At 52.1% G+C, this 27,256-nt stretch overlaps 1 protein-coding gene across 2 annotated transcripts; it reads right to left on the reverse strand.

Moving 5' to 3' along the window:
- Positions 1-807: 807 nt before the first annotated feature.
- On the reverse strand, positions 808-26,714 carry F8 (coagulation factor VIII). Of its 2 annotated transcripts, none has more exons than XM_082061955.1 (26): positions 26,346-26,714; positions 22,606-22,730; positions 22,183-22,305; positions 21,464-21,676; positions 21,163-21,234; positions 20,605-20,709; positions 18,447-18,668; positions 17,933-18,167; positions 16,700-16,874; positions 15,641-15,734; positions 13,884-14,095; positions 13,430-13,580; positions 13,084-13,293; positions 9,034-11,794; positions 8,556-8,721; positions 7,547-7,753; positions 6,735-6,963; positions 6,456-6,638; positions 6,135-6,251; positions 4,956-5,027; positions 4,567-4,652; positions 3,910-4,065; positions 2,938-3,082; positions 1,927-2,075; positions 1,432-1,608; positions 808-1,202 (listed from the first exon to the last, which is right to left on the reverse strand). In XM_082061955.1, the coding sequence occupies exons 1-26, from the start codon at positions 26,492-26,494 to the stop codon at positions 1,047-1,049; spliced, it is 6,690 nt and encodes a 2,229-aa protein (XP_081918081.1). In that variant the 5' UTR covers positions 26,495-26,714; the 3' UTR covers positions 808-1,046. The 2 variants fall into 2 exon arrangements, with proteins under 2 accessions (XP_081918081.1, XP_081918080.1); XM_082061954.1 differs by having other exon boundaries at positions 8,556-8,724.
- Between the last annotated feature and the right edge of the window lie 542 nt (positions 26,715-27,256).

Raw genomic sequence — 27,256 nt, forward strand, 5'->3', positions numbered from 1 at the left:
CATCCAGCAGTCGATGTCCCACCAGAGCCTCTGGAAGCCACAGGCACCCACAGAACTCTTCCAGTGAGTGAGCAAAGAGGGTTTGCTGGAGGCAGCCGTGGAAAGCACAATGGTGGCAGCCAGCCACAGCAGCAGGAGCATTATGGGAAGGAGATCATAGACTCATAGAATCATTTTGGTTAAAAGAGACCCTCAAGATCGTCAAGTCCAACCGTTAACCTAACATTGTTACTAAACCATGTCCCTAAGAACTTCATCTACACATATTTTAAGCCCCTCCAGGGATGGTGACTCCATCACTTCCCTGGGCAGCCTGTTCCAGTGCTTGACAACCCTTTCCATGAAGAAATTTTTCTCAATATCCAATCTAAACCTCGCCTGGCACAACTTGAGGCCATTTCCTCTTGTCCTGTCACTTGCTGCTTGAGGGAAGAGACCAACACCCTCCATGCTACAGCCTCCTGTCAGGCAGCTGTAGACAGTGATAAGGTCTCCCCTCAGCCTCCTGTTCTCCAGGCTAAAAGTGGAGGCCCAAAGCACAGTGCTGGGTCAGGTTGAGCAAGCACTGCCTCCCTGGAGCCACCAGTCCCCACAGATTGTGAAATGGATGCTGGGGCCTGGAGCAGGGCCTCCTCCCCCAGCCCTTATCTTTGCTGCTTCCTCCCCCTCCAGGGCTCTGCCTGGGCATGGCAGTACATGCGAAACCAAGCTGAGAAGCTCCGAGGCTAATTAATTACTAGCTGCTGATACTGCTGACTGAGCCCCCAGGGACTCCAAGGCCAGAGCAGAGGAGAAAGTGCAGAAAGATACTGGAAAATTACTGTTTAATTCTTCAGCATTACTTCTGACTATATGGCATCTGGTAGATGAGGGACAGGAAGAGGCTGATAATGAGCCAGCCATCACGATAGCTCTGCAAGCCTTCTCCTCCCTGGCAGCAGGGATGGCCAGGGTCCTGCAGGGCTGGCTGTGGCCCCGGTGACAGTTCATTAACTGGTTGGACATGGGTCCTTGTCCGGCGCTGCTCGTGTCTGGCCCTGCAGCTATCAGTACTCCTGCTGAGTGTCACAGCCAAGGAACTCTATCCGCAGGGCAATGTGGTTGTGCCACTGGCGGGGGTGTATCCTCACATAGCGGGCAAAGAGGGGTGGCTCCAGGGTGTTCATCACTGTGCTGGTGTGGTCTTGGTTTGCCTTGAAAGTCTGTAGAAGAGAGAGAAGTCAGGGGTGTGCTCTTCTCTGCTGGTATAGTGAGCCCATGACTTGAGGACACAACCAACCCACCACTTGGGAATGTTTTAGGGAAGACAAAGCACAGCCTGGCTCACTGCTCTTGCAAAAACTCCTGTGAGCATGTTTGCTGTCAAGGGCTGTTCTTGCTGCCCCGGGGGTGTCCATGGGCTGTCTCTGGCCATGGATCAGCTCTGCCTACCTTCTCCTTGCCATCCTGCAAGACCGGGCTCCAGTCCACACCGTTCTGGCTGCTGGAGACAGCAAACTCCTTCACAAACATGTGGGTGAAGACAGCTTTGGCACCTTGGGTTATGATTGCAGTCACTTTCTTGGTTATTTCGAAGTCCACCTGCAACCACTCGCTGGGGCTGTTGCTCTGGGGAAGGACAGACTGCCTTTAACCCTTCAGCAGCAATGAGAAAGACAAGATCATTGCAGCTGAAGCCAAGTTAGCCCTGCACATAGTCCTGGGCCACAACTGACCTACCAGGCCTCTGGTTGGAGCTGCTGGGTGCTAAATCAGTGCGACAATTCTCCTGCTTGTCTGCAGGCAGCTTGCACAATGCACATGGCTGTACATGCTCCCCACGCAGCCCTGGCTAGGGGAGGCTGCAAGCACCAGCCTGCCTTCTGGGATCCCACCTGCCTGCCCATGCCCCAGCTGCCTGCCTAGGCAACTCTTTGCATGGGCTACCTTTGGCCTCCATGCGTTGGTCCTCCCTTGCAGGTTCAGGCGTGCGTGGGAGGGTGACCACCTGGAGAAGACACTAGTGCTGCAAGAGGATGCGGAGATGCGCTGGTCAGGGATCCCTCTGTCCTCCATTCCTAAGGGCATGGAGCAGCCTGGAAGAGAAGAGTGATGTGTGTCAGAGAGGGGAGAAGACCCATCACCAAGATGCCTTCTGGCCACTCACTGCTCCAGCCACTTTGCCTGGTTATGGGTTCTCCTGCACCTTGCTGCAGTGTCATGGTCCCTGCACTGCTGTGTGCAGCATGGCTCTGGCTGGGGATTGCCTAACTACACCTACTGCTAGTCCCACCTTCTTTTCTCCCTGGAGATTTCATCTAGTAGGAATGTGATGAATTTGTGCAACTGCCAGGACATAAGGAGAACCTGTCTCCAGGGGAAGGACACAAATACCTGGCAGGAAGCCACCCTGCACACACTATGATCAGGTGCACATGGGCACAACTGCCTCAGAGCTGGCTGGCAGGCTTGTGGCATGGGGTGACAGCACAGCCGCTGCTGCTTGTAGCTGCTGGACAGTTCATCCTGCTGATGTGCAAAGCTAAAGAAAGGATCTCAGAGCACCACTGCCCCCAGTCACACAGTCAGCCAGAGTAGTCTTGCCTAGGAGTGGCAAAACCAGAGGAAAAGCCAATAGCGTCTGTCTCTGCTTTTTCCCCGCTCCCCCAGACTGAGGCAGCAGCTCCCCAGCTATCGGCTTAGCTGCTGCTGGAGGCTTCTGGTGGTTCAGGAAAAAGTGGCGGTGAGAGCTGGGCCCATGCTCTCCCTCTGGTATTGCTATTTTAAAGACCATAATGAGATTTTCCAACTTTGTTCCCCCAACATCTCAATGCCATCTCCAGCCTCCCTCCCCCTCCACAACTGCCTGGAGTGTCCTGAAACACATGGAACTGGCACTCAGGACCCCACTGGATCAGGTCCCGACTTGGGTGCTTGGTACCCGGAGCTGGGACATACTGTTCAGATCGCAGCCGATGAGCTCCATGCGCAGCGTAGTCCGAATGCTGTAGTGAGTGGGGTTAATGCGGATATACCGGGCTATGATTGGAGGGTTGAAGTGATTTTCTTTCACTCCAGTTGCATCCACATTTGCAAAGAACAGCTGCAGGGAGAGGGAGAAAAAGGATTGTTGTACCAGTGCAAAGAGAGCAAGACAGGATAAGGATTAGTGGGGAGAAGATTTCTGTCTGTCACTTCTGTATCTTATCACTATCCTTACAAGGGAGAGGCAGCTCAGGGAAATGATTTGAGAAGTGATTCAGACCAAAGAAGTATGAATGAGCCAAACTGGTGTGAACCACTGAGAAACTGGAGGAGGAGAAACTTAGGGTCCTTGCAAATCAACATGTTTTTATATTTTCAGTAAACAGAGGGGAGAAAAAGAAGAAAAAAGTCACTCCTGGGACCTTTGAACCTGGGAAAAGTTTTGACCACAGCTAGTGTACATGGTGGAGGCTTTTCTGGATACTTTTCTTCTCCAGCTGGAATGATCAGCTTATGCATGTTTAGGTTGTGGGGTTTTTTTTCTAATGAGTAGAGGTCCTCCAAATCACCTGCATCTGCACAATGTTTTTAGAAAGTCAAAATTTGCCTTTGGGGTCAAGAAAGATATTCAGACAAAATCTTATGCCCAGGTCTAAGTAACATGCAACGTGACATTAAGTGGTGGATCTTGCAGCCACCTAGGGTGGTGGAAAAAAATAGCTCAGTCACTTTAAAATGAGACAGACAAACACAGACAGCAAGTCCCTTGCGGATCTGTGATCTGCGATTCAGTCATCCTGGCAGTGAAAGCTCACTGTTCCTGCCCTAATGAAATACCTCAGGGGCTCAGGAGGTCTCTGCCTTGTGTACAGAGCTCCCTGGTCCATATCACCCCAAGATACTCCATTCTGGGAAGACATGCTCCTCAAGAACCATTTGCCTTACCATCTGGGTGCTGGTGGCATTCCCCTTGTATTTCCTCCACCTTTGCCCATCAAGGCTGTAGAAGACAACAAACTGGGAGGTGTAAAGGCTGGAGAACATTTGTCGGGCTCCTTGGGTTTTTATGCCATGAATAATCATGACATGCAAAAGGTCCACCTGAGAATGAAAATCAGGAATTCATTTCTGACAGAAAACCCAAACCATGTTCAGGGAATGCACTATGAACCCATGGAACTTGCTTCCTCATGCTGTAACTGAGCACAGGCTATGGAAACAGTTAAAATAGTCGTTCATAAGGGCACAAATCACCCAACATCTGGGAGAGGGCAGGGGAGAGCTGTTTGGAGAGGTGAGCTGTTCTCTCTTGGTCTTTGGGGGACTTTTGCACAATCCAATGCTGCAGCCAGACCATCAAGTGACTCCTCTGAATGATGGATGCACTGAGGATGGATCTGGGGCCAGGCCAGCTACAACAATGACCAGACCAACTGCTATCAGGGTCTCAGAGCTCACCTCCCAGAGGAGAAGCAGGGGAAATAGCAGGATGTAGCTGGGGAAACAGTGGACAACCATGCGGGTCCTTCTGCACAGCTCAGCAGCCACGCGCATGCCCTTGCAATGCCCCAGTGGTGCTTCCAGCCATGCGGCCCCTCTTACCTGGATCCAGGCATTGTTGCGGTTGGTGCTCCAAGCATTGATAGAGCCAGTGTTGTCCAGCCTGGCCAGGTGAGGAGCCCACTGCCCTGCAAGGAGAGCGCACAGATATGAGGCTGCTGCTGGTCCCTGGTGCTGCCCAGCCCGAGGTGGTGAGAAGTTCATCTCCAGGATGGTGCCTGAGTAGTCATGTACGTGGTGGCAGAACATTGACATGACGGGCCAGACATGCGAGAAGATACCTACAGGTCCTGAGTGGGACACTGACATGGGTGGGCATGGATGGAGGAAGGACCCTGCCAGGGACATGGTGTAGCAGAGCCTTGGGCAGGCAAGCATGGAGCTGCCCCAGACTCACCTTCCTTCCTCACACAGCGACAACCCCTACTCACCATACTGCCCCGACGCTGTGATCTGAGAGTCTGCAATGTGGCCCGAGGCCAGGCCGAGGGCGTTTCGGCAGTCTGCAGTCAAACAGTGAGAAGAAGGGTGAAAACCAGGGAGAGTTAATTAGATGATAAGGCTTTTGAAGGAAAAGCCTAGGCTGGGTAACATCCGCCATGCTCAGGGAGGTTGTCTCAAGACTTCAAGAGCCCACGGGCTTGTTTGTCTCACACCAAATGGTGGGTTTCAGATGCTTCCACATCCATCCCTGAATTTTAGGAGTGCTGGAAGTTCCTGCTCCCAACCCCAGCAGCAGAGAGTTCCCAGCATCAGCCACAGCAGCGTCTTGCCAAACTCCTGTCCCTGAGTCCCCGACCTTTCATTCCCATGTCCTGATCCCCCAGCAATGCTGACAAGCGTCTCTTCCTTATACCCATGTCTTGCTCCTGGGCCTTTTCATTGCTAGGCAGCATATTTTAAAAACGAATACCAGATTGCTAAAGGAAAGTCTGCCTTACACCCCTGTTTCTCTGTGGTTCTCTTCTGGTCTGCTGAGCACAGGGCTGTTTGTCTCTTATAATAACCATTATTTTAGTGACTTTTCATGTCTTGGCATCTCCACTACATGGCAAATGCTTCTGGGGAAAATGCAAATTTGAAATCTTAAGCACCCCAGTGCGTACTTATGGTGAGGTAGAAATGTGTTGTTCTGGGGCTGTTTCTATCAGAGCAGCCTGTAGTCAGACAGTGTCACTCACTGCCTCCTGCCATCACTCTGTGCCTCAGTTTACCTCTTGACAGGTGATCAGGCAGCCAAGCACTATACCTTCCCAACAGTGCAGGCAAGCACCAGCAGGTGCATGCAGTTGCTGGGGTAAGTGCATTTTACATGAGGTCCCAGGGATCCTCACTTTGGGAAAAGAAGAGCTCTGGGAGCAAATATTTGCAGGCAAATGAAGCTGGTCTCACAGCCTTCACCCCAACCATGTCCCTGACTCTGTGCTCTCTGCTGGGATGTGTATGGTGGCAAGGGCTGAAGTTGTGACTTTCTTTCAGAGTGAAAACCCAGAAGACCCGACTTGGGCCACCCCAGGGGAAATGCTGAGAACCCTGGGGAAGGGAGCTCAAAAACGTGCTGGCGGTGGCCATGGCAGCAAGCGGCCCAGGGCACAAAGAGGATCACTCACTCAGGTTGTACACGAGGAAAAGAGCGCTCATCCCGGCTTGCTGGTGCTCTCCCACTTTGCACTCTACCCGCCAGATCCCGGCATGAGAGGGCCACATCTCCACCGTCCTGAAGACACCTGGCCATGAATGGAGAGCAGACCAGAGGGCAGTTACTAGCTGTAATGGGATGCCACAACACCAAGTGCTGTGCAAGCACAGAGCCACACTCTTCCAGGTCCATTCGCCCTCCTTGCCATGCCACTTCAGGCTTGGCACATCCTGATGGGCATGGGCATGAACCTCTGGCAGCTGGGATGTGCAGTGCCTGTGCTACATCTCACCGGGATAAAGGTTGTAGACTCCCATGCGATACTCCTGGCTAGTCCTGACGCTGAACAGCTGCCCATGAAAGTGGACGGAGTGGATATCCTCAGTGCTGCCCATATTCAGGAGGTGCCATCGGACCCGTTGTTGCTGAGCCATCACCAGTCCGGGCAGCGTGTCACTCACATAGCCGTTGATGGCTGGGGAAGGCAGCGGTCATGAGTGACTCAAGGCTCCAGGGTTTTCCATCTCAGTATAGACTGCGGGATGGAAAGGGCAAGAGCAAGGGTGCTCACCATGGAAGGAATGGTTTCTCTTAAAGTCAGGGTTGTCCTGCTGGATGCGGCAGGGAGGGCGGCAGTTCCTCTCCATGTTCTCCTGGAAGTACCAGCTTTTGGTCTCGTCAAAGATGGTGAAGAGCAGGGAGAACTCCTGCACGGCCAGCTGCCGCCTGAAAACGAAGCTCAGCACCCCACGGCGGCAGATGATCAGTGGCCCAATGAGGCCTGAGTGCAGGTCCTTCTCCTGCCAGGGAGCCGGGAAAGAAGGATTTGCCTCAGAGGGTGAGGCAGCACTGGCACCCACAAGCAGCACAGCAATCAGGAAAGTCGTGGCTCTCTCTGCATCCCTGGCCCAGCTCCCACTCGTGCACAGAGTGGGAAGGACACACTGGGTTCACTGAGTAATGCCCAGTCTGCCCCTAGCTATGAAAGGCTGCTCAGCAATTGTTTGTACATGCTTTCAAGAGAAGTGGTGTCTGTCTGTCCAACAGCCGCTACTCCACTAACACTGGAATCTATGGGACAAAGTCAGCCAGATTTGGAAGATGGGTAGGAGACTACAGAATGCTAGTTCCCTGCAAGTCTCATAAGCTGGTACAACTGGGAAAAGAGGGAAAAACCCAATTAAGGGAACGAGAGGAGGAGAGGAGAAGAGAGGAGAGGGCACCAGCATGCATTCATCACCACATTAGACACCTGAGAATCTACACAACCACGGGCTGCTTTCAGCACAGCACCATAGGAGCAGTCTTGACTTCACAGCCAGGACTCAGGCATGCTGTCTGCCTCTCCTTCCTGAGATGCTTCCAGAGCAGGCTCCCACCTACCAGATCCACGTTGGAGAAATAAGCCCAGGCCTTGCAGTCAAACTCCTGTGTGGTGGGTGCCATCTGGGGCAGAACTTTCCAGGAGTACTTTCGGAGCTCACCGGGCTGCACCGCCTCTTCACCCTGCATTGCACCCTGCATCTCCTCATAGGCTTGCAGTGTGGAGTGGAAGGAGAAGGGCCGTGAGGCCAGGTTCTTGAATGTAACCTGCGTCAGAGGGAAAGCAAAGCAAAGGGAGTGTGGGAGGGTGCTCAGTGCCGCGTTGAGAGTGTCCCAGACCATGGGGTTAGATCCAGCAATGTTCCTGGTGCCCAGACCTCCAGCCGTGCCCTAAGCAGTGGCCAGTCCCTGCTGAACCACAAGCTGTGGTTATGCAAGTGTGATCCCCAGTAGAAAGTGCATCCTGACCCTGTCGGCAGGATGACGCTCTCTCCTTGCTCAGTGGGAGCAAGATCAGCTACACTCAGGAGCCCAAATATGCTGAATCCATCCTGGTGAAGATTTCAGTGAAAACTGGGCAACTTTTCCAGGTATATGAGTCCTGAGGCTGGTGAAGAGCCTGTCACCTCTTCCTCAGGTGGGTGCTGAAGGACCTTTGGTGGTGAGGGAAGCCCAAGCCTGCCCTCACGTAGAGCTCCCAAAGAAGCTGTACTGAACCCTGCTTAGCTCATTACCCTTTTTACAATCTCTTCACCCAAAAGGTTTCCCACAGAGCCCAAGAGATGCTCAGGCTGTGCTGTTACAGCGGTTGGGTCTGTCTCAGGTCCAAGGCTTTGCATCTGAACACTGAGGTTCCTGCTGGCCCATTCCTCCAGCCACTGAGGTCCCTCTAAATGGTGGCTCTTGCCCCCCAGTCTGGTGACATCTGCATGCCATACAGGGTGCCAACAGGGCAGCTCCTGCTCCTGAGCCCTGAAGATGAACCCACAGGCATCCCAGAGCCTGCAGGCTCACCTCAGCATTCCGTCTGGATTTCAGGTTTTATAGGAGATGGGAATTTTCAACTCACCATGATGACATCCTCAACTTCTGCCCTGATGTACGGCCCAAGGATGCCCAAATGCTCGTCCAGCTCTCCCCGCAGCAGTGGCTGCGTGAAGGAATCGTCTAGGTACTCTCGGAAAACCACCTTGCGGTACTGCCGGAAAGGCTTCCTCCTGTCACTCCAGGGGTCCCTGCTGGGGTGAGGAAAGTTAAGCAAGTTGGTGATAGTGTCTCATAGGGAGGGCAGCCATGGCAGACCTGCTGCAGGGCAGGGGTGATGCAGAGCCTAGAGCATCCCTGACCCACTTGCAAGGAAGCCTGAGGTTGCTAGAGTTACAAAGCTCCCCAGGTGTAGGGTAGGTGTTGGGAGAACCTTCCCCTGGGCTGCTTTGCTGTGTCATACAGTCATGGACCTGTGATCCTGCATGCCAGGACATGCCAGTTCACACATCAAGCCATGCCATACAGTGCAGGAGGAATACATGAGGGACAGTCACACTTACGTGGCTTTTAGGAAGTGCTGGGGTCTCTGGTTCCTGTATTCCCACATCACCTCCACCGCTGCAATGAAGTATTGCCGTACTGCCCCCTGGAAGGAGCGCGGGTCTTGCTCCTCATCCTCGTAGATGTCAAAATCCTCCATGGACTGCTCTGTGCCACCGTAGTCATCATAGTCCGGCCTGTCAGCCTTTGGCTTCAAGGGGCTGGCATGGGTCCTGTTGTTCAGGGACGGTCTCTCCATATGTCCTGTGGCATGGTTCTTCTTCCCAGCTGTGCTGTTGCTTTCCTCATACTCCTTGGGCTCTTCTAGGCCCTGGCCCTCTCTCTTCCCCATTTCTCTGAGGACATCTCCACCACTGAGCACCTGCCGTCCATCTGGACTGGCTTGCATGTGTTTGGCTGGTATTTCAGTAGTGCTGTGGTTGTGAGCAGGACTGCTTGGAGACAGGGAATAGTTCTCTTTGGAGGCTGGTTGCATAGGGATTTCTTCTGGGCTTTGCTCATATGTGCTCTCAGGCACATAGTCCTCTGTGGCATTGGCCCTGAGCTGCTGAGGCTGAGGACTGAACTGACCCGCCTGCTCCACAGAGTTTGTCTCCTCCTCCATCTGGCTTCTCCCCTGACCTTGCATGCTCCCAGAAGCCCCCCAGACAGCACCCCTGCCCGGCTGCAGCTCAGCCAGAGCTGGGCTCTGTAAGCCCCCCACATGTCCTACTGCCCCCAGGGAGACTGGTTCCCAGTTTGAGGCCAGGTCCTCAGTCACAAGAGCAGCCTGTGTTTCTGAGCTGCTTGCTGCCATCGGCACCTCACTCTCCAGTGCTCCCTGTGTGGGGAAGGAGCGTCCACTGTGCTGGACCCCCTCACTGCTGCTCCACACAGCCCCATCTGTGCTTGGCCTCCCCTCAGGATGCACCTCATCAGCACCACCTCCAGGCAGAGCCTGTGGAGCCTCCCTGCCTGGGGGCAATCTCTCCTCAACCATGTTTGATTTTTCTTCCAGGCTTTGCAAAGCCAAAGTGTTGCTTGATATCAGGGACCTCTTTTTGAAGCGAGCACTGCAAAAAGGGGAATAAGGTCCACATGCCTTTGGGGTTTTCTTATTCACTGCTGTCTCAGCAGTCTGACTGGCCAGATTCTGCTCAGCTCTGTAACCCTCAGAGAGGAGGTCCCTGCTGCCAGGCCAACTGGTGTTGGGAAGACCCAGACCATTCATCAAGCCTTTGCTCTCCAGTGACCTGGCTTGTCGAGGCCTCCCGTTGGGGCTGCTCACACTTGGGACTGAAGCTCTGTGTCTCAAAAACTGCTCAGGGCTGTTTAAGAAAGCATTTGGGAATGGCCTTGTGTCATTGGCTATGATGTTTGATTCAGAAAGGGCAAGACTGTCTATCTCTGACAATTCCTTAGCAGCTGTAGCATCCTGAAACACTGCCTCCATGACTAACTCATCCCTCTCTTCTGTCACTACATAGCTGGAAGGCTCAAGGTCATTGGTGTGTGCAAAAGTGGTTTCTAGAAGGCTTGTTCCTTTGGCAAGCTCACGGGCTCCTTGTTCTGTGTCACTTTTTGCAGGTAAGGAGTTACTCTCATCTGTGAGGTTTTGTTCTTGTACAGGTTTGCTGGCTCCCAGGTCTGAAAAAGAAACATTTTTCCCTTCAAAAGATTCATAAAAACCTTGTGAAATCACTTCGTAAGGTCTTTTTTCCAGCCTAGCATCTAGCTCATTTGATGAATAATTGCTTTCTCTGGTGTGACTGTGAACCACACCATGAGAAGTCCTGTTGTCTTCTGTCTCATCTGAAGATGCAGAAGGATTGTCCAGTGTGAAGGAAGAGCTGTGATCAGTACTTAAAGTGGGTTCTGCATTGATTGTCTCCTTTGACTGATATAGATTTAAGGATATTTTATCAGCCCCTCTTAGCAACTTGTCCTCAGCACCCTGTGAAGACGTGTCTTGAAGTCCCAGACTGTGCTCCAGGTCATTCTGGTGAAATGAGCTCCTGTTCTGTTGAAGAGGAGCTTTGCTAGAAGCAGAAGCAATTGAGTCCCATAAGCTTGTTGCATGAGTAGTAGTCTTTTGAGGTTCTGTTTCCAGGATCTCTAATGTACCACCAGACTCAACCATTGTCCTTTTTACTGGGTCCTGCACCTCTGAGAGTTTTGTCACCTTCTTTCTTGCCAGAGCATCTTCTGGAGCTGGTGTGGCTTGATGCAGCCATTGCTGACGTTCTTCTGAGCTCACAGTACCATGGACCCTTCCACTGAAACTCACCAAGTGTTCTCCAGGTGGGAGAACTCCAAACCTTTCATCCTGGCTGATGTTTCTTGACAATTCTTCTTCATCTTCCAGGAAGGATTCATAGTAGACTAGCTCATAGTTTGTCTCTGGCAGAGAAGACACGGAAATATCAGATGGATGTGGGATTGTTCCTGAAAGTGTTGATGGGTCATTGGAATTGGGATCATAAATCCTGCCATTGTTCGGGAGGGCCCCAAGTCTGGGTTCTGTCAAACACAATCTTGGCTTCTTTGTCTCATTTCTTGAAGAGGTGATGTTGTTCAGTTGCTCATTCACACATGGCCTGCGCCATCTCTTTCTTTTAGAGAAGCCCCTGGGTTGGAAGTCAAAGGCACCATACTCCTCCTCGTAATTCACATAATCTTCCCCATCAGAGTATTGCTCATACTGGCACTGTGAGACCGTAAACTTGGCATGCATCCCTCGGTCTCTGAAATCAGGATTCAAGCACCCCAGTGTCCAGACACCTGTCTCAAGAGAGGACAAGAGGACACCATCAGCCCATCACAACAGGAAATCAGAAGAGCTGCGATGCCCATGCTGCTCCCTTGCTAGTGCAACCTGTATTTTCAGGCAGCCTCTGATTCATGGTAGTGATTTCATGTTCTCATAATCCCTAGGGTATCTTACAGCTGGACTCACAAGATATCAGGGTTGCTGGCAACATCAGAGCTGGTCCTGAGAAGCACCATCAGCAGGGCCAGTGTTTCCTGCAGAGCTTAGTGAGCTACACACACTGTGAGACTCCAACAATAGCTTGGTGAGAACAGGTAATGCACTGAGAACCCACAGAGCCTCCAGGATTATTGCCAGCAGGAGAGTAATCACCATAATCCACCCCCAAAGACATGCTGGTGCTGTCAAATACACCTCTCTCCCAGACACTCTCGTCATGTCTCTCCCACGTGAGGGGAAAGAAATGCAAAGGCTGCCTCTTGCTCACATCCCCAGCCAACGCGTCTGCTCCCTGCAGCGAGTGCCTCTTCTCCAGGCACCATGAGTGGGTGAGGAGGTGTGTAATAACAGGGCTCTGACGCTGGAGAGACCTGTCACCTGCTGCCGGCTGAGCTGCTCTCCTGCTTCCCATCGGCAGGCAAAAATTCAGAGCTCAAACAGATACACTGTTTGGCTGGGTTTTAGTAAACTTCCTAGGGTATCTAGAAACCCTGTCAGCTTGGCTCAAGGTGCAGCATCCGTGACCATCATATCAGTGTTTGCCATCACATGGGAAATCCTGTGTTTCCTCTGTGAGTGAGGAAATGGTTAACAGCACCGCTTCTGCAAATGCTAAGGAAAAAACGCTGAGAGAGGGGAAATAAGACCAAACTTTGAAGCAAATCCTTCGTAAGGCTTCTCCACAGCTGCAATTTCTGTCTTTGCAAATGCGTGGAGATAAATGGGGTGCCATGACCTGTGGCTGATCCCACAGCAGGGACAGCACTGCCGCTCTCCTTGACCTCTGAGCTTGGAGCCAAGGACACAGATGCAAGGGGCTCACGTTACTGCAACCAGCTTACTGGCTTGGCAGCATGTGTGACCTTAACGCACACTGTTTATGAAGTAAAATACAGTAATTTAATTTCTTTAAGTTTTAAAAGGATTTAATTTTTGCCTCTCAGTTTGCTTTTCCAGCAGGTTGTGCATCCCTTTGCTCTCATGGCTGCCCAAACATGACCGGGTACCAGAGACCTGGCTGGAGGTACTCGCTTATCTCTCCTGTGATGCCAAGGTTTATAGAATAGCCCACGTTACCAACCTGGCTTTTCCAAACTCATGAAGACCGTTTCTCCAGAAAACGGGAAGAGGGTAAGCACGTCCTCAAAAACCATGTTGCGCTTGAATGTGTTTCCAGAGAAGAAGATGGAGAGGAAATCTGTTTGAGCCCCAACACTCAGGACATACCAGTACACAACATCATGCAGGCAGAGTTTTGACTGGAGGTTGTCAAACGCAAAGCCATTAATAGCTGGAAGAGAGCAGGGGTGACATATTTCATCATAACCTGATTCCCCCATGGCTGCTGAGCTACCGCATGTTCCCTGGGGCAGGGCTGAGCCTGTGTCTGCCAGGGCTTTGCAGGGAGCCCCTTGCCAAGCACTCACTGTGCATCAAGTTGGAGGCATAAAACTGGGGGTCCTGGGTATCCACATGGGCTGCGTCAGTGCAGAACCTCCTGATGTTCTCCTCCAGGTACCAGCTGCGGTTCTCGTCGAAGACCGAAAACAGCACCAACCTCGTGTTGTCTGACATTATCTGGAAGGTGGAGAGGGAAGCCATTATTCCTGCACTGATCGTAGTGTCCCTGGCACCCAGAGTAGCTGTCAGGTCCTAGCCTGAATGCATGGGGAACAGTTTATTGCTATTTCACAGGAGTTAGTGTCCAGGCTTGGAGACAAGGGAGCATGCACAGGAGGATGGGGAAGGCAGGGGCAGTGGGACTGATGGTATGGTTGAAGAGAACAGGACAGACAAATTTGGTTTTACCCAAATATTTCACCCACAGCTATTACTCCAGCCTTTCAGCCTGGCAGTTGAGGCGACAAAGGAAAGACCCACCTGATTTCCCCTCTGATCCATGGTCTTCTTAAAGCAGATCAAGAGGGGACCGATCAGGCCTGAGGCTGTGTCTCGGACTGGGTCGATGGAGCTGTAGTAGAAACGGGTGAGGCAGCGAGGATCTGCTTGGGTTGGTCCATCCTCAATGGTGATGCTCCAGTTGTAGGTGAATGACTGGCCAGGAGGGATAGGAATGTCCTTCACGTCCTTACCTGGCAACATAGAGGCCAAGGGCAGATCAGTTAGGTCTGGGATGCTCCTGCCAAGGGTGAGCCCACTTTTTAAAAGAGCTCAGAAAGGAACTTTTCTGACCATACAAGTTGCATAGAAAACTACCCAAACCCATGCTCGCCCTGAGATGGCACACTGGCTGCTAGCACCCGTTCTCATGTAAAGTTGATCTGGACAAAAAGAGCGTCTGGGACCAGTGAGGATGGAGAAGCATACGCTTAATTTTGAAAGACCTTGGAAGTCCTACAAACTGGAAAATTTGCCCAGTCTCAGCTGTGTCCGGGCTGCCTAGAGAAGTTTGCAGATGAAGGTGGAGAGCTGGGATGAAATGGGTGAAAAACAAAGAAAGGAAAGAAATTTTAAAGGAAATACAGCTAGATCATAAGAAAACCAAGGAGGAGATCTGGAAGGAACCAAAGGAAAACTCAAATGCAATTAAATCCCCTAAGCATTCAGCAGGATCTTGCAATGACATAGCTTTAGGACAAGACATTTCCCTGCTCCAAGTGCCCAGCTGAGCTGCTGTAAGAGCACAGTTTGCAAAGCTCATGTGTCAGTCAGGGTAGGAATAGCTCTTTTTATTTATACTTTTCTAAAAAGCATCATCCCTGTGGCTCCAGGACCATGACTTGTCCGCTTTCACAGAGCTGAATTGCTGGCAAAGCTGGTGAGCCATGTCTGGCTGGGGAATGTTGACAGAGGGGCAGGGACAGGACTCCCAGCTCCCTTGTGTCACTTGGCTCCTTTAGAACTGCCAGACAATGGGCTACTTTGCCCTTTTGACTCTCCTGAAGGAAAACCTTAGTTTAAGTAGTAACAGGTCACAAAGCTGACCTAGCTTGCTGAACTCCTTAGCAACTGCCATCCTGGTTTTGCCACCTCTCCTGCAGCAGAGGAGCTTTTCTCCGGCATTTGTAATTGCTCCCATCATTGTGATGCACCCAAAAGAGCAGAGGGGAAGAGGGGAGAGAGATGTGGCATGACTTTGCCCTTGTAGGATGTGGGATGGCCTTGCACAAGCCATGATCCTGGAACCATAACAGCAAGGGACGAAAGCAATTCTGGGAAAGAGAGCTGGTAACTCAACAACCCCACAGCAAAGACCATGAAGCTGTGAGAGGCAAAGTCCAAATCATAATGACCCCCCCTGCTATCTTAAAGCAGGGCAGGGGGGACCCTAGGGAATGAGGACTGTGAGAAAACTGGCAAACACAGGCAGGATCACCAGGGTGGTTCCTGCCTCATCAGAAAGTGGAGGCCTCCAGGAGAGACCCAACAACATGGTCCCAGTTCCCTGGTTGACAATGGTCCGTCTTCCAGCCATCATCCAGGCTTTCCTTAAAAACAGCGTTACATGGCACCAAAGGGGACATGAACCAAGAATCATCATCATTTGGGATACAGGGTTCAGGCACCTGGATGGATGGGTTGAACAACCAGTCTTACGACAGGCTGCAGGAAGCTCTCCTGGCCCAGAAGAATGGCAGTGGCCAAGTGATGTCCCAAATTCTCATGGTCTGCCTTACCTTGAGAGGACTTCAAGGTGTAGTATGGCCTTATGCTGGTAAGGCCGTGAGGGTAGATGTTGTATGGTCGGCTTGCCAGGTTCCTGAACACGATCTGAAATGAGGACAGCCAGAAGGAATGTTTAATGCTTTCTGAATGTTGTGAGCCCTCGAGGCTGCCCTCAGTGTCCTCGTAGGGAGGGAACACTGGGCAGTGGCTACCTGCCAGTGTCCAATGGGGAGGAACTCAGACATGTCTGGGACCACAAAGCTGGACTCAGAAGAAACAACTATTTATTTCTCTACAAGTCTACTCTGTCCATCTTTCCAGGAGGTGCCCATTTTAGAAAGTGCATGAAAAGATCATATTTATTAAAGGGAAAGTTGATGTCTTCAGTCTCACTTTGTATATGAGACAGAAGAGGTCTGCCAATCCAGGAGGCCCCAGAGGAACAAGACACTAAGTATGCACAGCAGTCAACAGCTTCAAAGTGCTTCCCACTTCACTGCATGAAGCCCTTCATTTATTTCTCTAAATAGCTCTTTCAGGGCTTTGCCACCTTCAGCTCCATGCCCATAACTGCACAGAGAACCCAAGGCAGGGAGCAGAAACATGAAGGTCCTGGACACCATCCCATTCCTCCTAGCAGCAAACAAGTCAGATAAGTGGTCAGTAGAGGCACTTGGGGAGACACAAGCAATGGTCTCCAATACTGTATGGTAAGAGGAGGCAGATGGAGAAGAGTAGAGGACGAGAGGACACTCCTGCCTCAGAGGAAGGTGCTGGATGCCCTTTGTCATCGGTTGATTCACACAGTTCCTAAGATGCCTGCAATTAAGTCAAATCAACGTAACGGGGCCATATCCTGTGCATCTCTGCTGGTCTCACCAAGAGTATTTAGCTTTAGCTTTCAGTAACATCTGCCTTTCTGGTGAACTGTGGACATTACCAAACATAATAGAGCACCTCAAGGACTTATATCAGGTCTTAGCCACTACCTTAGCTATTAGGAGGAAGAGCATCAAGATTTGAAGTTTTCCCTTCCAGTCCCTCTTTGTGGAAAGCAATCTCTCTCTTACCTTAAACTGATCTCCAACCTCTCCCTTAATGACAGGCCCCAGAATTCCCTTGTCCGGTTGATCTGACACCTTGCGCTTCGTAAAGGTTGCATCCTCGTATTCCACAAACATCACTTTCTTATACTTTGAACCGATCCGCTGAGGGCCAGCCTCCAGGAACAGGCTCGTGATGTTTCTGCAGACAAGGCAGAAAAGCAGCAAACAGCCACATGTGGAATGCTGTCAGAACCTGAGCAAGACCTTCCATTGTCCAAGGACACACACAGCTGCCCAAGGACTACTACCAGTGCACAGTGGGGACACCCATCCTTGCAATCACAATGTGCATCCTGGGGAATCATGTTTCAAGTGATTCAGTGCTTCTTTAATGGAGAAAGCTTCAACTCCATTGCACAGTAATCCTGTCTTGGAGGTGACTGTGAGAGATGAGAGTACGGCAGGTTGTCCTCTATCAGGGAACAACCCCAGTGTGCAGGCAGAAGGCAACAGAGGAGCTGCTTTTTCTTGATCAATGCAGCTCCTTCCCAGGAGCAAGGCCAGCCCTAAGCTGAAGAGGACACCTGCTATGGCTCACCCTGCAGGGGGCTGAAGCGGGAATTCCTGCCCCGCATGCCTTGCTCCAGCGGCAGCGCCCATCCAGGGCAAAACCCGGTGACCCCACTACCAAGCCAGCCCCAGCTCACACAGCCTGTGTGAGTGGAGTGACATCAGGACTGGTGACAAGTGCTACTGTCAAGCAGTGCTGACTAAGGTAGTTCTGCTGAGATACTGCACTTGCATCACCTCTCTCTCCAAGAAGTGGCGCAGCATCAGGGGTTAATTGCCTCTGCCATCTAGAGCAGGTCCTTCCAGATGGGGCAAGGGGACCCACACTTTGGGTCTGTGGGCACGTGACCTGCCTATACAGGGCCTCCTGGCTAGAGGAGAAGTATCACCAGGAATTGCTGCCTGCTGAGAAGGGGCTGACCATGGAGACATGGGCAACAGAAAGACAAATGCCCCAAAGACAAATGCCTCTGTGGGGCATTTGGTAAAATGAAGCAAAGCCAGGTCCTGCCTTCCCATGGCCTCCCCAAGACCACCCTTGTCCTGCATCCATTCTGTTAGCGTTAATAAGAAAGAAAAAAACTGTCCAGGTTAGGCAGAAGGGAATTAAATTTCTGGGGAAAAGGGGAAGAGCTGGCAGGGCTGCCTCAAGGAGCAGCCTCATGGGCACACGTTGCCCAGTCTCACCTGTCCAGAGAAACTGGCTTCACAGGGGCATAGTCCCAGTCCATTTCCTCAGCTGCAATGTAGTGAGTCCAGGTCACAGGCTTCTCTTTAACAAAAGACCGCACTTGGATGACGTGAAAAGATTCCTCATCTTCTTCAGGGTAATCCATGTCTTCTGGCTCATCTGACAGCATCCCCATCTTCAACAGGCGCTCCTCTGGACACTCATCCACCTTTACCATGGCCTCCATGCCAGCTGGGTTCAGACAAACCAGGCAGAAAGGGTCACACTGACATGCCAGCACCAGCACATGCTCCCCCAGGCTCTGCCTGGGACACGTCCTCTCCACTACTGTCCCCATCAAATGAACCATCACGTGGGTCAACCTATGCCATCCTGGTCATGGACCAGGTTGCACATGGACGTAACACTATGGAGCAGAAGGGGCCTTGGAGCTGTAGCACTGCACAGAACCCTGAGCCCAAGCCATCTCCTGAATTTCTTTTCCCCTGAGCTCTTGTAGAATAAGGTTACCTTGCTGATGGGAGAGTATCTGGCAGAACACCCGAAACCAGCCAGCTGTTCCTGGCATAATCTCAGCTGTGAGATACGTGGCAGGGGAGATTTCTAGGCTGCTGAGACGGTGGCCTCTCACCAGGAATGTGTGGGCTTCAAAGAAGATGGAGTGGACTTCTGGCCCAGTGCCCAACCCAATCACGTGCCAGTGGACCTTCTTCTTGAGGCACAGTGTGAGACCTGCCAGGAGAGAAGGAAAGCACTCAGGAGTCAGCACCATGTCCATCCCTTGTCCTCACTCTTAGTGTCATGGACTCGGAGCCTGACATGTGCTGAGTAGAGTCCCCTGTCCCGCAAGGTGATGGCTTCACACTGGAGAAGTTGTACATGAATGTGGAGTGTCTGAGCAAAACAGAGGTGCAGGCTACACCATCTCCCTGAGATGAGACTGTATTCACAGAGTGGTGGACTTTGGCAGGGACTTGAGAGGCATGTTGACAGAGGCTCACAGTGGGATGCAGTGCCAAAAGAGGTACATGTGCTCCTTGACTCTATAAATAGTGGAACCAGGGACTGGAAAGGTGAATCATTTGTCCAATGATAACACCGGCAAGCCTGATACTAAAATACTGCATCTTGGGCAAGGGTCCATCACATCCTCAGCAGTAGCTGAAGTACCCCACAAAGGACAGAGAAGGGTCACCAGGATTATTTGAAGGCTGGAGAAAATTCCTTCCTTGGAGACACTCAAAGAGCTCAGTGTGCTTAGGAAATGGGAGAGGACTTGACTGCATTGTAAAAACATTTTCCTGGAGAGAAATCAGTGTGTGCCGAAGGGCTCTGTAATCTAGCAGGAAAGTGAATAACAAGTTCCTGGAAGCTGAAGCCAAACAAAGTAAAATACAGAGTCAAGCACTTGTTTTCAGCACTTAGTGCAGTAGATGACTGGAACAGATTCCAAGAGCCTGGAAGGAGACAGGGTGGAGGCTCCGTCCTGAGGCCCTCAGCTCTCCATTGCCACCCCTCCATCAGACACCTATCAGGCCAGGTCCCACAGCCAGACAGGGGCTTCCTGGGTGGAGGTGGATACCTTCTCGAGGGGATAGCCACTGTGCAGACAGAGTGGCTGATTGTGAGGTCTACATAGCTATTAAGCTCCATGGATCCACCAAGACAGGGAATTCAGAGGAGTTTTGCTTTTGCCTTTTATTGGAGAACAGACAGACCCAGGTGAGAGCTTTCACGGTGTGGTTCACCAAGGTTGCTGATGGTAATAACTCTCCTGACAGTGTTTCTCAGTTTGCCTTGGAGCTTCTTTGCTCTCAGGCAGCTCTGGACCTTCTCCCAGAAGAAAATCAGAAAACGCGAACTTTTGTCTTCACTGAGACCACAAATGGCCTTTTCTTTTGCTTTTCTGGAGAAAAGGAGGCTGAGGAGAGACCTTATCACTCTCTACAACTACCTGACAGAAGGTTGTAGCAAGATCAGTGTCAGTCTCTTTTCCCAAGCAGCAAGCAAGAGGACAAGAGGAAATGGCCTCAAGTTGTGGCAGGGGGGTTCAGATCAGACACTGGGAAAAAACTCTTCACTGAGTTATCAAGCACTGGAACAGGCTGCCCAGGGAAGTAGTTGAGTCACCATCCCTGCAGGTATTTAAAAAAAACACGTAGATGTGGTGCTTAGGGACATAGTTTAGTGATGGCAGTGTTAGGTTTACATTGGACTGAATGATCTTAAGGGTCTTTTCTAACCTAAATTATTCCATTATTCTATTTCCCAAATCCTACAGAGGTGTGTTGTCAGACCCAGGCTAGTGAGACCTGAATTTTCCCCTCAATGCTACCTCCAACATTGTTCACAGGGTTCCAAGAGATGAAACTCTTTGCTACCAGTACTATTCCTGGAGACCTCCAAGGAGGTCAGCTGCACTTGGCAACACAGACAGCCAGAAAAGAAGTCCTGCCCCACTTTAAATGAGCAAGGCAGATCAAGGAGTTGAGATGTGATAGTCCCTCTGGGGTGATCACAGCCTCACAGGTCCATCCCTTGGAAACTCCTCTTGATGTCCCTTCTCACATCCTTTCACAAGCTACCCTGAGTTTCCAGACCTGGCTGCTCTACAGTTCCTAGCACCTCCCATGCCCTCCATCCCTGTCCCTGGCGCACCAGGACTCACCGGGCAGCGAGCCATTGATGTAGCCATTGATGGTGTGCAGCTCCGTGCTGTTGTGACGCTGGGGCTGAGGAGCCAGGGAGCCAGGCTCAGAGTACCAGCTTTTCCCTGTGGAGAAAGGAGGACACAGACAGCTCTTCACTAGAGAGCATTTCAAAGAAAAAGGAAACTTTCCCACTGGGGTAAAACAATATGAAAACCAAAATCCAGTGAGGTCAGATGTGTGGTGCTTGTTGGAAATCCACAGCAGACCTGGCCACAGCTCTGCATGAATGTGGTGGTTGACCATTGCTCATAACAGGGCTTTGCTCCCCCACAGCTTTAGCTTGTGTGATGGGAACAAGGCCAGGGCATGGATGGGGAGAGCTGGGGGGCTGCAAGCTCCCTGCACCTGGGGCACAGAAGAAGGAGTGGAAGTACTGACCAGGAGCACATTGGCTGGTAGGCTGTACAAGGCTCAGACCCTTGGGAGGCAGAACAGCTGTGCTCACACCATGGCCAAAGCATGCAGCCCAAACAAGGCTGAATTCAGGGTCCAACATGAGTCAACATGGTAGTTACCTTCATCAAACACTCCGAAGAGCATCACAAAATCTTGCTTTGTGTCCTCATTCCAATTGCTCGCCAAGGTCCCTGCAAGATGCCACACGACAGATTTCTTTAAAGGTCAGCAAGCACCATGCCTGTCTCCCCAGGGAATTCCCCTTGTGTCCTCCAAGAACTGGTAAATCAAGGCCAGGCTGTGGATCCCAATCCCACCCCAGGTACACCTCGCTTTTCAAACTCTGGAAGGCATCTTTGATTTTTCTGCTTTTCGATTCATGATTGCATGTGACCTGTCCCCATCCTATTCTGTCCTTACCAGGTCGGCACACAAGCAGGGCTCCGATCAAGCCGGAGTTGATGTCCTTTACGCTGTCAGTATTGGAGGAGTAGGAGTAGGTCAGACATGATGAGTCGCCATCCATCGGGCCCTGGTTTTGCTGGATTTCCCAGATGTAAGTGTGTGTCTTTCCCGGATCCACTCTGTCACCCTCCTTCTCTGGCTGACTGGTCTCATCCTCATACCCTGCACCTAAAGCCAAAGGAACAGCCAGATGTCACTGAAGGTTCATCCCCAACATACTGTGGCTACAGAAATGCATTTTCCTCCAACCCAGAGCACAGCATCTCTCCATCCCAGCCCCCAGGGTCAGCCCAACTCCCACGGGCAATGGCTGGTCTCAGGGTGGTGAGCAGAACTGTGCTGGAGACTTGCTTTTTGGGCTGTGCTCCCACCATCTGCCCTGATGCTGGAGATCAGTGTCTTCCTGGCCCTAAGCATCCAGCCTCAGTTTTAACCTATATATTACTTCATAACTGATATGGGTTTGCTCTGGTCTGTTTGCTCATCTCAGCTTGTTTCTGGGCTGGGCATGGTCTTCTTGTTTCCTCAGGCTAAGCGATCTCTGTGACCACATGTCCTCATAGAGGGACATGAATAGCATGGTCAGGGAGGGACGTGCTCCCTCCTGGCAGGCAGGCAGCAGAGTGGGAGGTGCTGTGCAAGGGCTTGCAGCACCTGGTTATTGCCCAACTCACCCTCTGACGCCTTCCAGTAGGACACCCCAACGGCGTGGAGGTTGTACGGGCGGGAGGCCAGGTTCTTAAACGTGATGACCACTGTGTCATAGACTTCTGCTCGGACGGTGGGGCCCAGGAGACCTGAAAGGGGGAACACAACATGGTCAGGCAGCTGGGGTCAGGCAACTCACACCCAGCCGTGGGCTCCGAAGGGTCTGGACTTTCGACCTGCAAAATTAGCGGTTGTCCCTCATGTAGCATGGCAGCATGGACTGCTCCGGCACCAGCAAGGCTCCCTTCATCCCCAGCAGCTCTGCCATACTGGGACTCTGCCCAGGTCCTTCCCCATTCCTGGCTGAGGAGCTGCCAGCAACCAACCCAGGGTGAGTTTGGCTGCTGTCAAGGAGAGCTAGGGCTCACCATGCTGTAGGTGCTTCTTACCCATCCACGCTGGCTTGGGCTTGGACTGCATGAACGAAGCATCGGTGTACTCCACAAACACAGCCTTCCTGTACTGGGGAGGGACACCAGGCTCGAGGGGCCAGGGGCTGGGGTGTCCTGACATGCTGCAGTAGGAAGAAAAAGCCAAGACTGATGGTGCAGCTCCATTCACGGATGGGCAGCATCCATCCTCTTCCTCCCCTCCCTGCCCACTTCCCTGTGCTGTGCCAGCCCAGGAGATTGCTCACCCTGTTGTGTCCTTTGAGTTTCCTGACAACTCCCAGGTGTGTTTGGAAATGTTTTGCTCAGCTCATGGATGATAATGTGGCTGTGATTAATGTCACAGTGTTAGCCACGATGGAAGAAGACACAAGGGCAGGTGGCACAGCACCATACCCAGCTGCAGCCGGGAGTGGGCACAGCTGCAGGCATTGCTGCCAGCCTCCTGCCTTGTGCCTTGCCCGGCTTCATGCTTCCCTGCCTGCAGAGACCCAGGGCACGGGGAGTGTTGTGACAGCAGTGTGATGGCAGACACATCACATATAAATTCAAGCATCCTCCCCAGCTGCCCCTGGCAAAGAGGCAGTGTTGGGCTGCATGGCGGGTCATGGCAGTTTGCTTTGCCATCTGAGCAACATCCCCACATTCGCTTCATTTCTGACCAACCTGGGATTTACAGCCAGCCTCTAAAGAAATTACTCCTCGCAGCAGGAGGAAAAAAGATCCTTGAACGTATTTCACACTTCACTTATCTTCACTGGACACTTTCTATCCGTAAGCAGCTTAACAAATTCATTTTCCAGATGCAATCCAGCACATTTATCAGGATGACAAAGCCATGAATTTCTCTAGAAATTTTAGACGCTGGCTTATCAACCCTGGGACTGAGACCATTTCCAGTAACCAGACAGTCTACTTCCAGACTTGTTTTGTTTGGAGCAAGAGCCAGGTGTTATTTTCTTCCCTCTGATGAAGCAGGTAGGATTACTCTCACCCTCTGACTAAGCCTTCATTCAAGCAGCAGTTCCCTTTGTGACTCTTCCTTGAAGAGGAAGGAGACAGAGTGACTCAAATTTAGGAAAGGGCGACGCACGCTCTCCCCCACGCTGCCGGCTGGAGGCCACCTACAGCTGGAGGATGCTGTGGGGAGAGTGGGGTTCACACTCCCTAGGGGCAGAGCAGGACGGGCGCCCACAAAACCCCCCACACACCCAGCTCCTGCCTTTCCCATTATGGCTATAACCATGTTTGGGTGGGCAGGAAGACTCCAGCAGGCATGGCCCCAGTGAGCAGGGCCAATGCATTCAACTGACTTTTTCCATGAGCTGTTATCATTCCTGGTTCAATGGCAGGAGGGTCCAGACCAAGCTTTGCTCCCCAGGATGACCGTACAGTGGGAGGTGTCAGTGCCATGGGGTCACTGGCACCAGGCTGTCCACTGTCAGCTGTGCCTTAATCACTAACTCACAGAAATTCCAGCTTTGAAAATACATTCCTGACATATGAGGGTCTGGTCCTGCAAATCCCATGATGAACAGGGCAGAAATCCTCTGGAGCCAGAAGGATTTTGCTGGCATGCAGGGGTACAGCTGGGAGGAGACTTGGTGACACCAGGGCTCAGTGCCGGGTCCCATTGGCACAGCAGAGTCCTTTGCAGGGGATGAGGAGCCAGAGTTCAGTGCAGGGATGTCTGATCCAAGTGCTTCTGGCCTGTCCTCTGCACTTAGGGTCCTGGTGGACTTCCTACCCCGAGGGCAGCTGAAGCCAAGGCAGGGAGAGAAGTTCCTGGCGCCTTGGATCAGCATTGTTAGCTGCACTATCTCTTTATCTCTCGGAGCCAGGATGGCCAAGGTAAACACCCTGCACTGCCAGAGCATTCAAACATGCCGGCTGCTACACGGCTGCCGGCTCTGAGCCAGAGCTGAGATCCCAGGGACTGTTGCAGGATGTGCTGCCCCTGGCTCCAACCCTGCCAGCAGGGTTGTGTTTGGGAGGAAGAGAAACTGAAATCATGGGGAAGGTGTACACAGGTCTGGCCTGATGCGCTGTAGCCCATTCATTTGGCAGAGCTTTTCACAAACGTTCCAGAGAAACCACTGGATACATACAGGGGGTTTGGAGGTCCTGCCTGGAGGTGCACCCTTGGGGGCTACCATGAGATGCTGGTACCACAAGGGAGAAAGGGTGAGGCAGAAGACATCCCACACATAGTTTGGAGGCATCTCAGCTCGGGCAGCAGCTCTGCTCCTGCCACGCTCTCCTGGCTCGCTCCTGCATGCCTCTTCTCCCTGGCCACGCTGTTTTCCTGTGCCCTCCCCACACAGGGCACCTGGGATGATGCTGCAGGGCCAGGGAACAGAGAGCATCATCCAGCTGTGAACAGTCACACTGATCAAGCCTTGGTCCCCTGGGAGCCACTCTGCCCAGGTGTGCCCTGCCTCTCTGGGGTAGAGCATGCCTCCAAGTCCTTCTGAGAAAGCCAAAGTCATCTCTCCCCATTTTAGAGAGGGACAAGTGACCTCAGACTGCCCACAGATGCCCTGCTTGTCCCCGAGGCAGAGACAGGTCCCTGAGTCACTCCTGGGTCAGAGACAGTGCACGAGCACATCATTAAAGCCAGTGCCAAAATAGAAAGCCACAGGGTTGAATTATCAGCACGAGTGACCTCACCTCCACTGTAGCCTAATGGATCTGAGTGCGTCATTACTAAAAGCAGGGCGGGGGGACATTAGTAAAACAGAGGCTGCTGGATGACATTTTCCTACTGAAATAACCAAAGTAACTCTGATACAATGACTACTACAGCTAGTCAGGCTGACCTGGCTCATCACTGGAGGTCTGGTTTTCAGTGTCTGACCACAGCTGCTCAAGCCAGTGTGGGTCTGAGATGGGACCGTGGGCTGACAGAACCCCAGCACAGAGCCTTGGGGAAGGGCATGTGGCAGCGGGGCAGAGGGTCTGTCTTGGTCCACAGTGGATGTAGCCCCCAGTTCTGCTCCCCACGCTGAGCTCAGAACAGCCCATTCACAGCCACGTGTGCCCAAGCCAGCTGTGTTTCCAGACAACACTGTCCTGATGCCTGAGCAATGCAACTACCACTTTTCCTTCCTACTCCAAAAACCACCATGGGCAAAACCACCATGCCTTCCTCCCTTTCGTCACTGCGTACAAACAGCATTTGTTGTCCAAACACTAAAAATTATTTTCATTCCCTAAAGGAAAAAAATTCAGCCCCAGCAGCGTAATGTACACAAATATATAAATAACTAAATCTGGGTTTTACCAGGGCCAGACACAGTGGACAGCCTTTGCTGCTCTGAGTTATGCCGGGGGGCAGAGCCAACCTCCCACTGCAGCCCGCAGGCAGGGAGGCACAGGACCTCATCTCCCCTCGCATCCCCCCAAAGCTCCCAGGTTGCAGAGCAGAAGAGAAAGCACAGGCTGGAGAAACAGCTCTTGGCTCTAGACATAGAATTTCAATAGCCACAGACAAGCAGCATTAAGATAAAGCAGCGTACAGCAGTAATACAGAGCAGGTCTACATCTCTCTCTGCAAATTTATTCCACCTGTGTGTTATCAAGGGTTGCACTTAATGACACCCACTCCCAGCTGTATTGGCAACTCAGCACACCCACCATGCCATGTTGCTCCCATGCACCTGCCTGGACCCCAACCCACAGTGCCAGGGTGGGAAAACACCCATAGCAGGCTGCTAGAATTGCAGTAGAAAGAGCTTTACCCTGCAGGCGCTTGCAGCTCGGAGAGCAGGTCGCTGTGCATGTAGTCCCAGGTGGTTTCCACGGCTCCAATGTAGTACCTTCTGACTTTGCTGATGCCCTCCTCAAGCAGGCAGAGGAACAAGAGGCCACGCAGGGCTCCCACCAGCATCCTGCGTGCTGGCTGGGAACTGCTTTGGCTCCAGAAGGAAAAGTGAAAAGGAAGGAATGAGAAAGGAAAGAGAAGAGAAAAGCTTTTATCTTCTCATTCAGCTGTCGTAATCCACAGGAGATGATGATTTCAAGCCAGCACCCACAGGCTCAGTCAGAGCCCTGGAGAGTTTCTCAAAGACATCAGGAGAGGAATCGCTCGAGCTGGTTAGTGCAAAGAGAAGCGTGCGAGCGATGGGCTCTCCCTCTCTTCCTCTGGGGTGGCAGTGACAGAAGGAGAGGAAAAAACAAAAGGAAAGGGAGGGCAAGCACAGCCGTAAGCTCCGCTGCAGGACTCAGCTGGCTTGGTGTCCTGGCCCGTGTCTGGGAGCGAGGTGAGGAAAGGGAGGGTTGCAGAGGAAGGGGAATTTAGGTGCGGTCTCTGCCTGGTTCCACCTTCCTTCTCACCACAGAGGGAAAGGAGGAGAGCAAGTTGCAGACCAGTGCCCTGCTGCTGCCCAGGCTACAGGAGCCTTTATTTCCCTGCAAGTCAATGTCAGCTCATACCTGGGTCTGGGGCCATTCAGGGAGCTGGCAGCTGCCTTCTGTCCATGCTAGCCTGCATAGCTTGAGGAAATGGTGATTTAGAGGAAAATTTGCCTTCAGGCTTATCGCTACAAAGCAGGAGAGACTGCCCTGTGCTGCCCAGTGCTGGGAGCCTGCAGGATACTTTGCATCTATGCAGGCAGGGCTGGAGGTGAGGAAATAGCCAGGGATGAACATG

This window comes from Streptopelia decaocto, assembly GCF_964273445.1.
Source record: "Streptopelia decaocto genome assembly, chromosome: 10".
NCBI classification, from domain to species: domain Eukaryota; kingdom Metazoa; phylum Chordata; class Aves; order Columbiformes; family Columbidae; genus Streptopelia; species Streptopelia decaocto.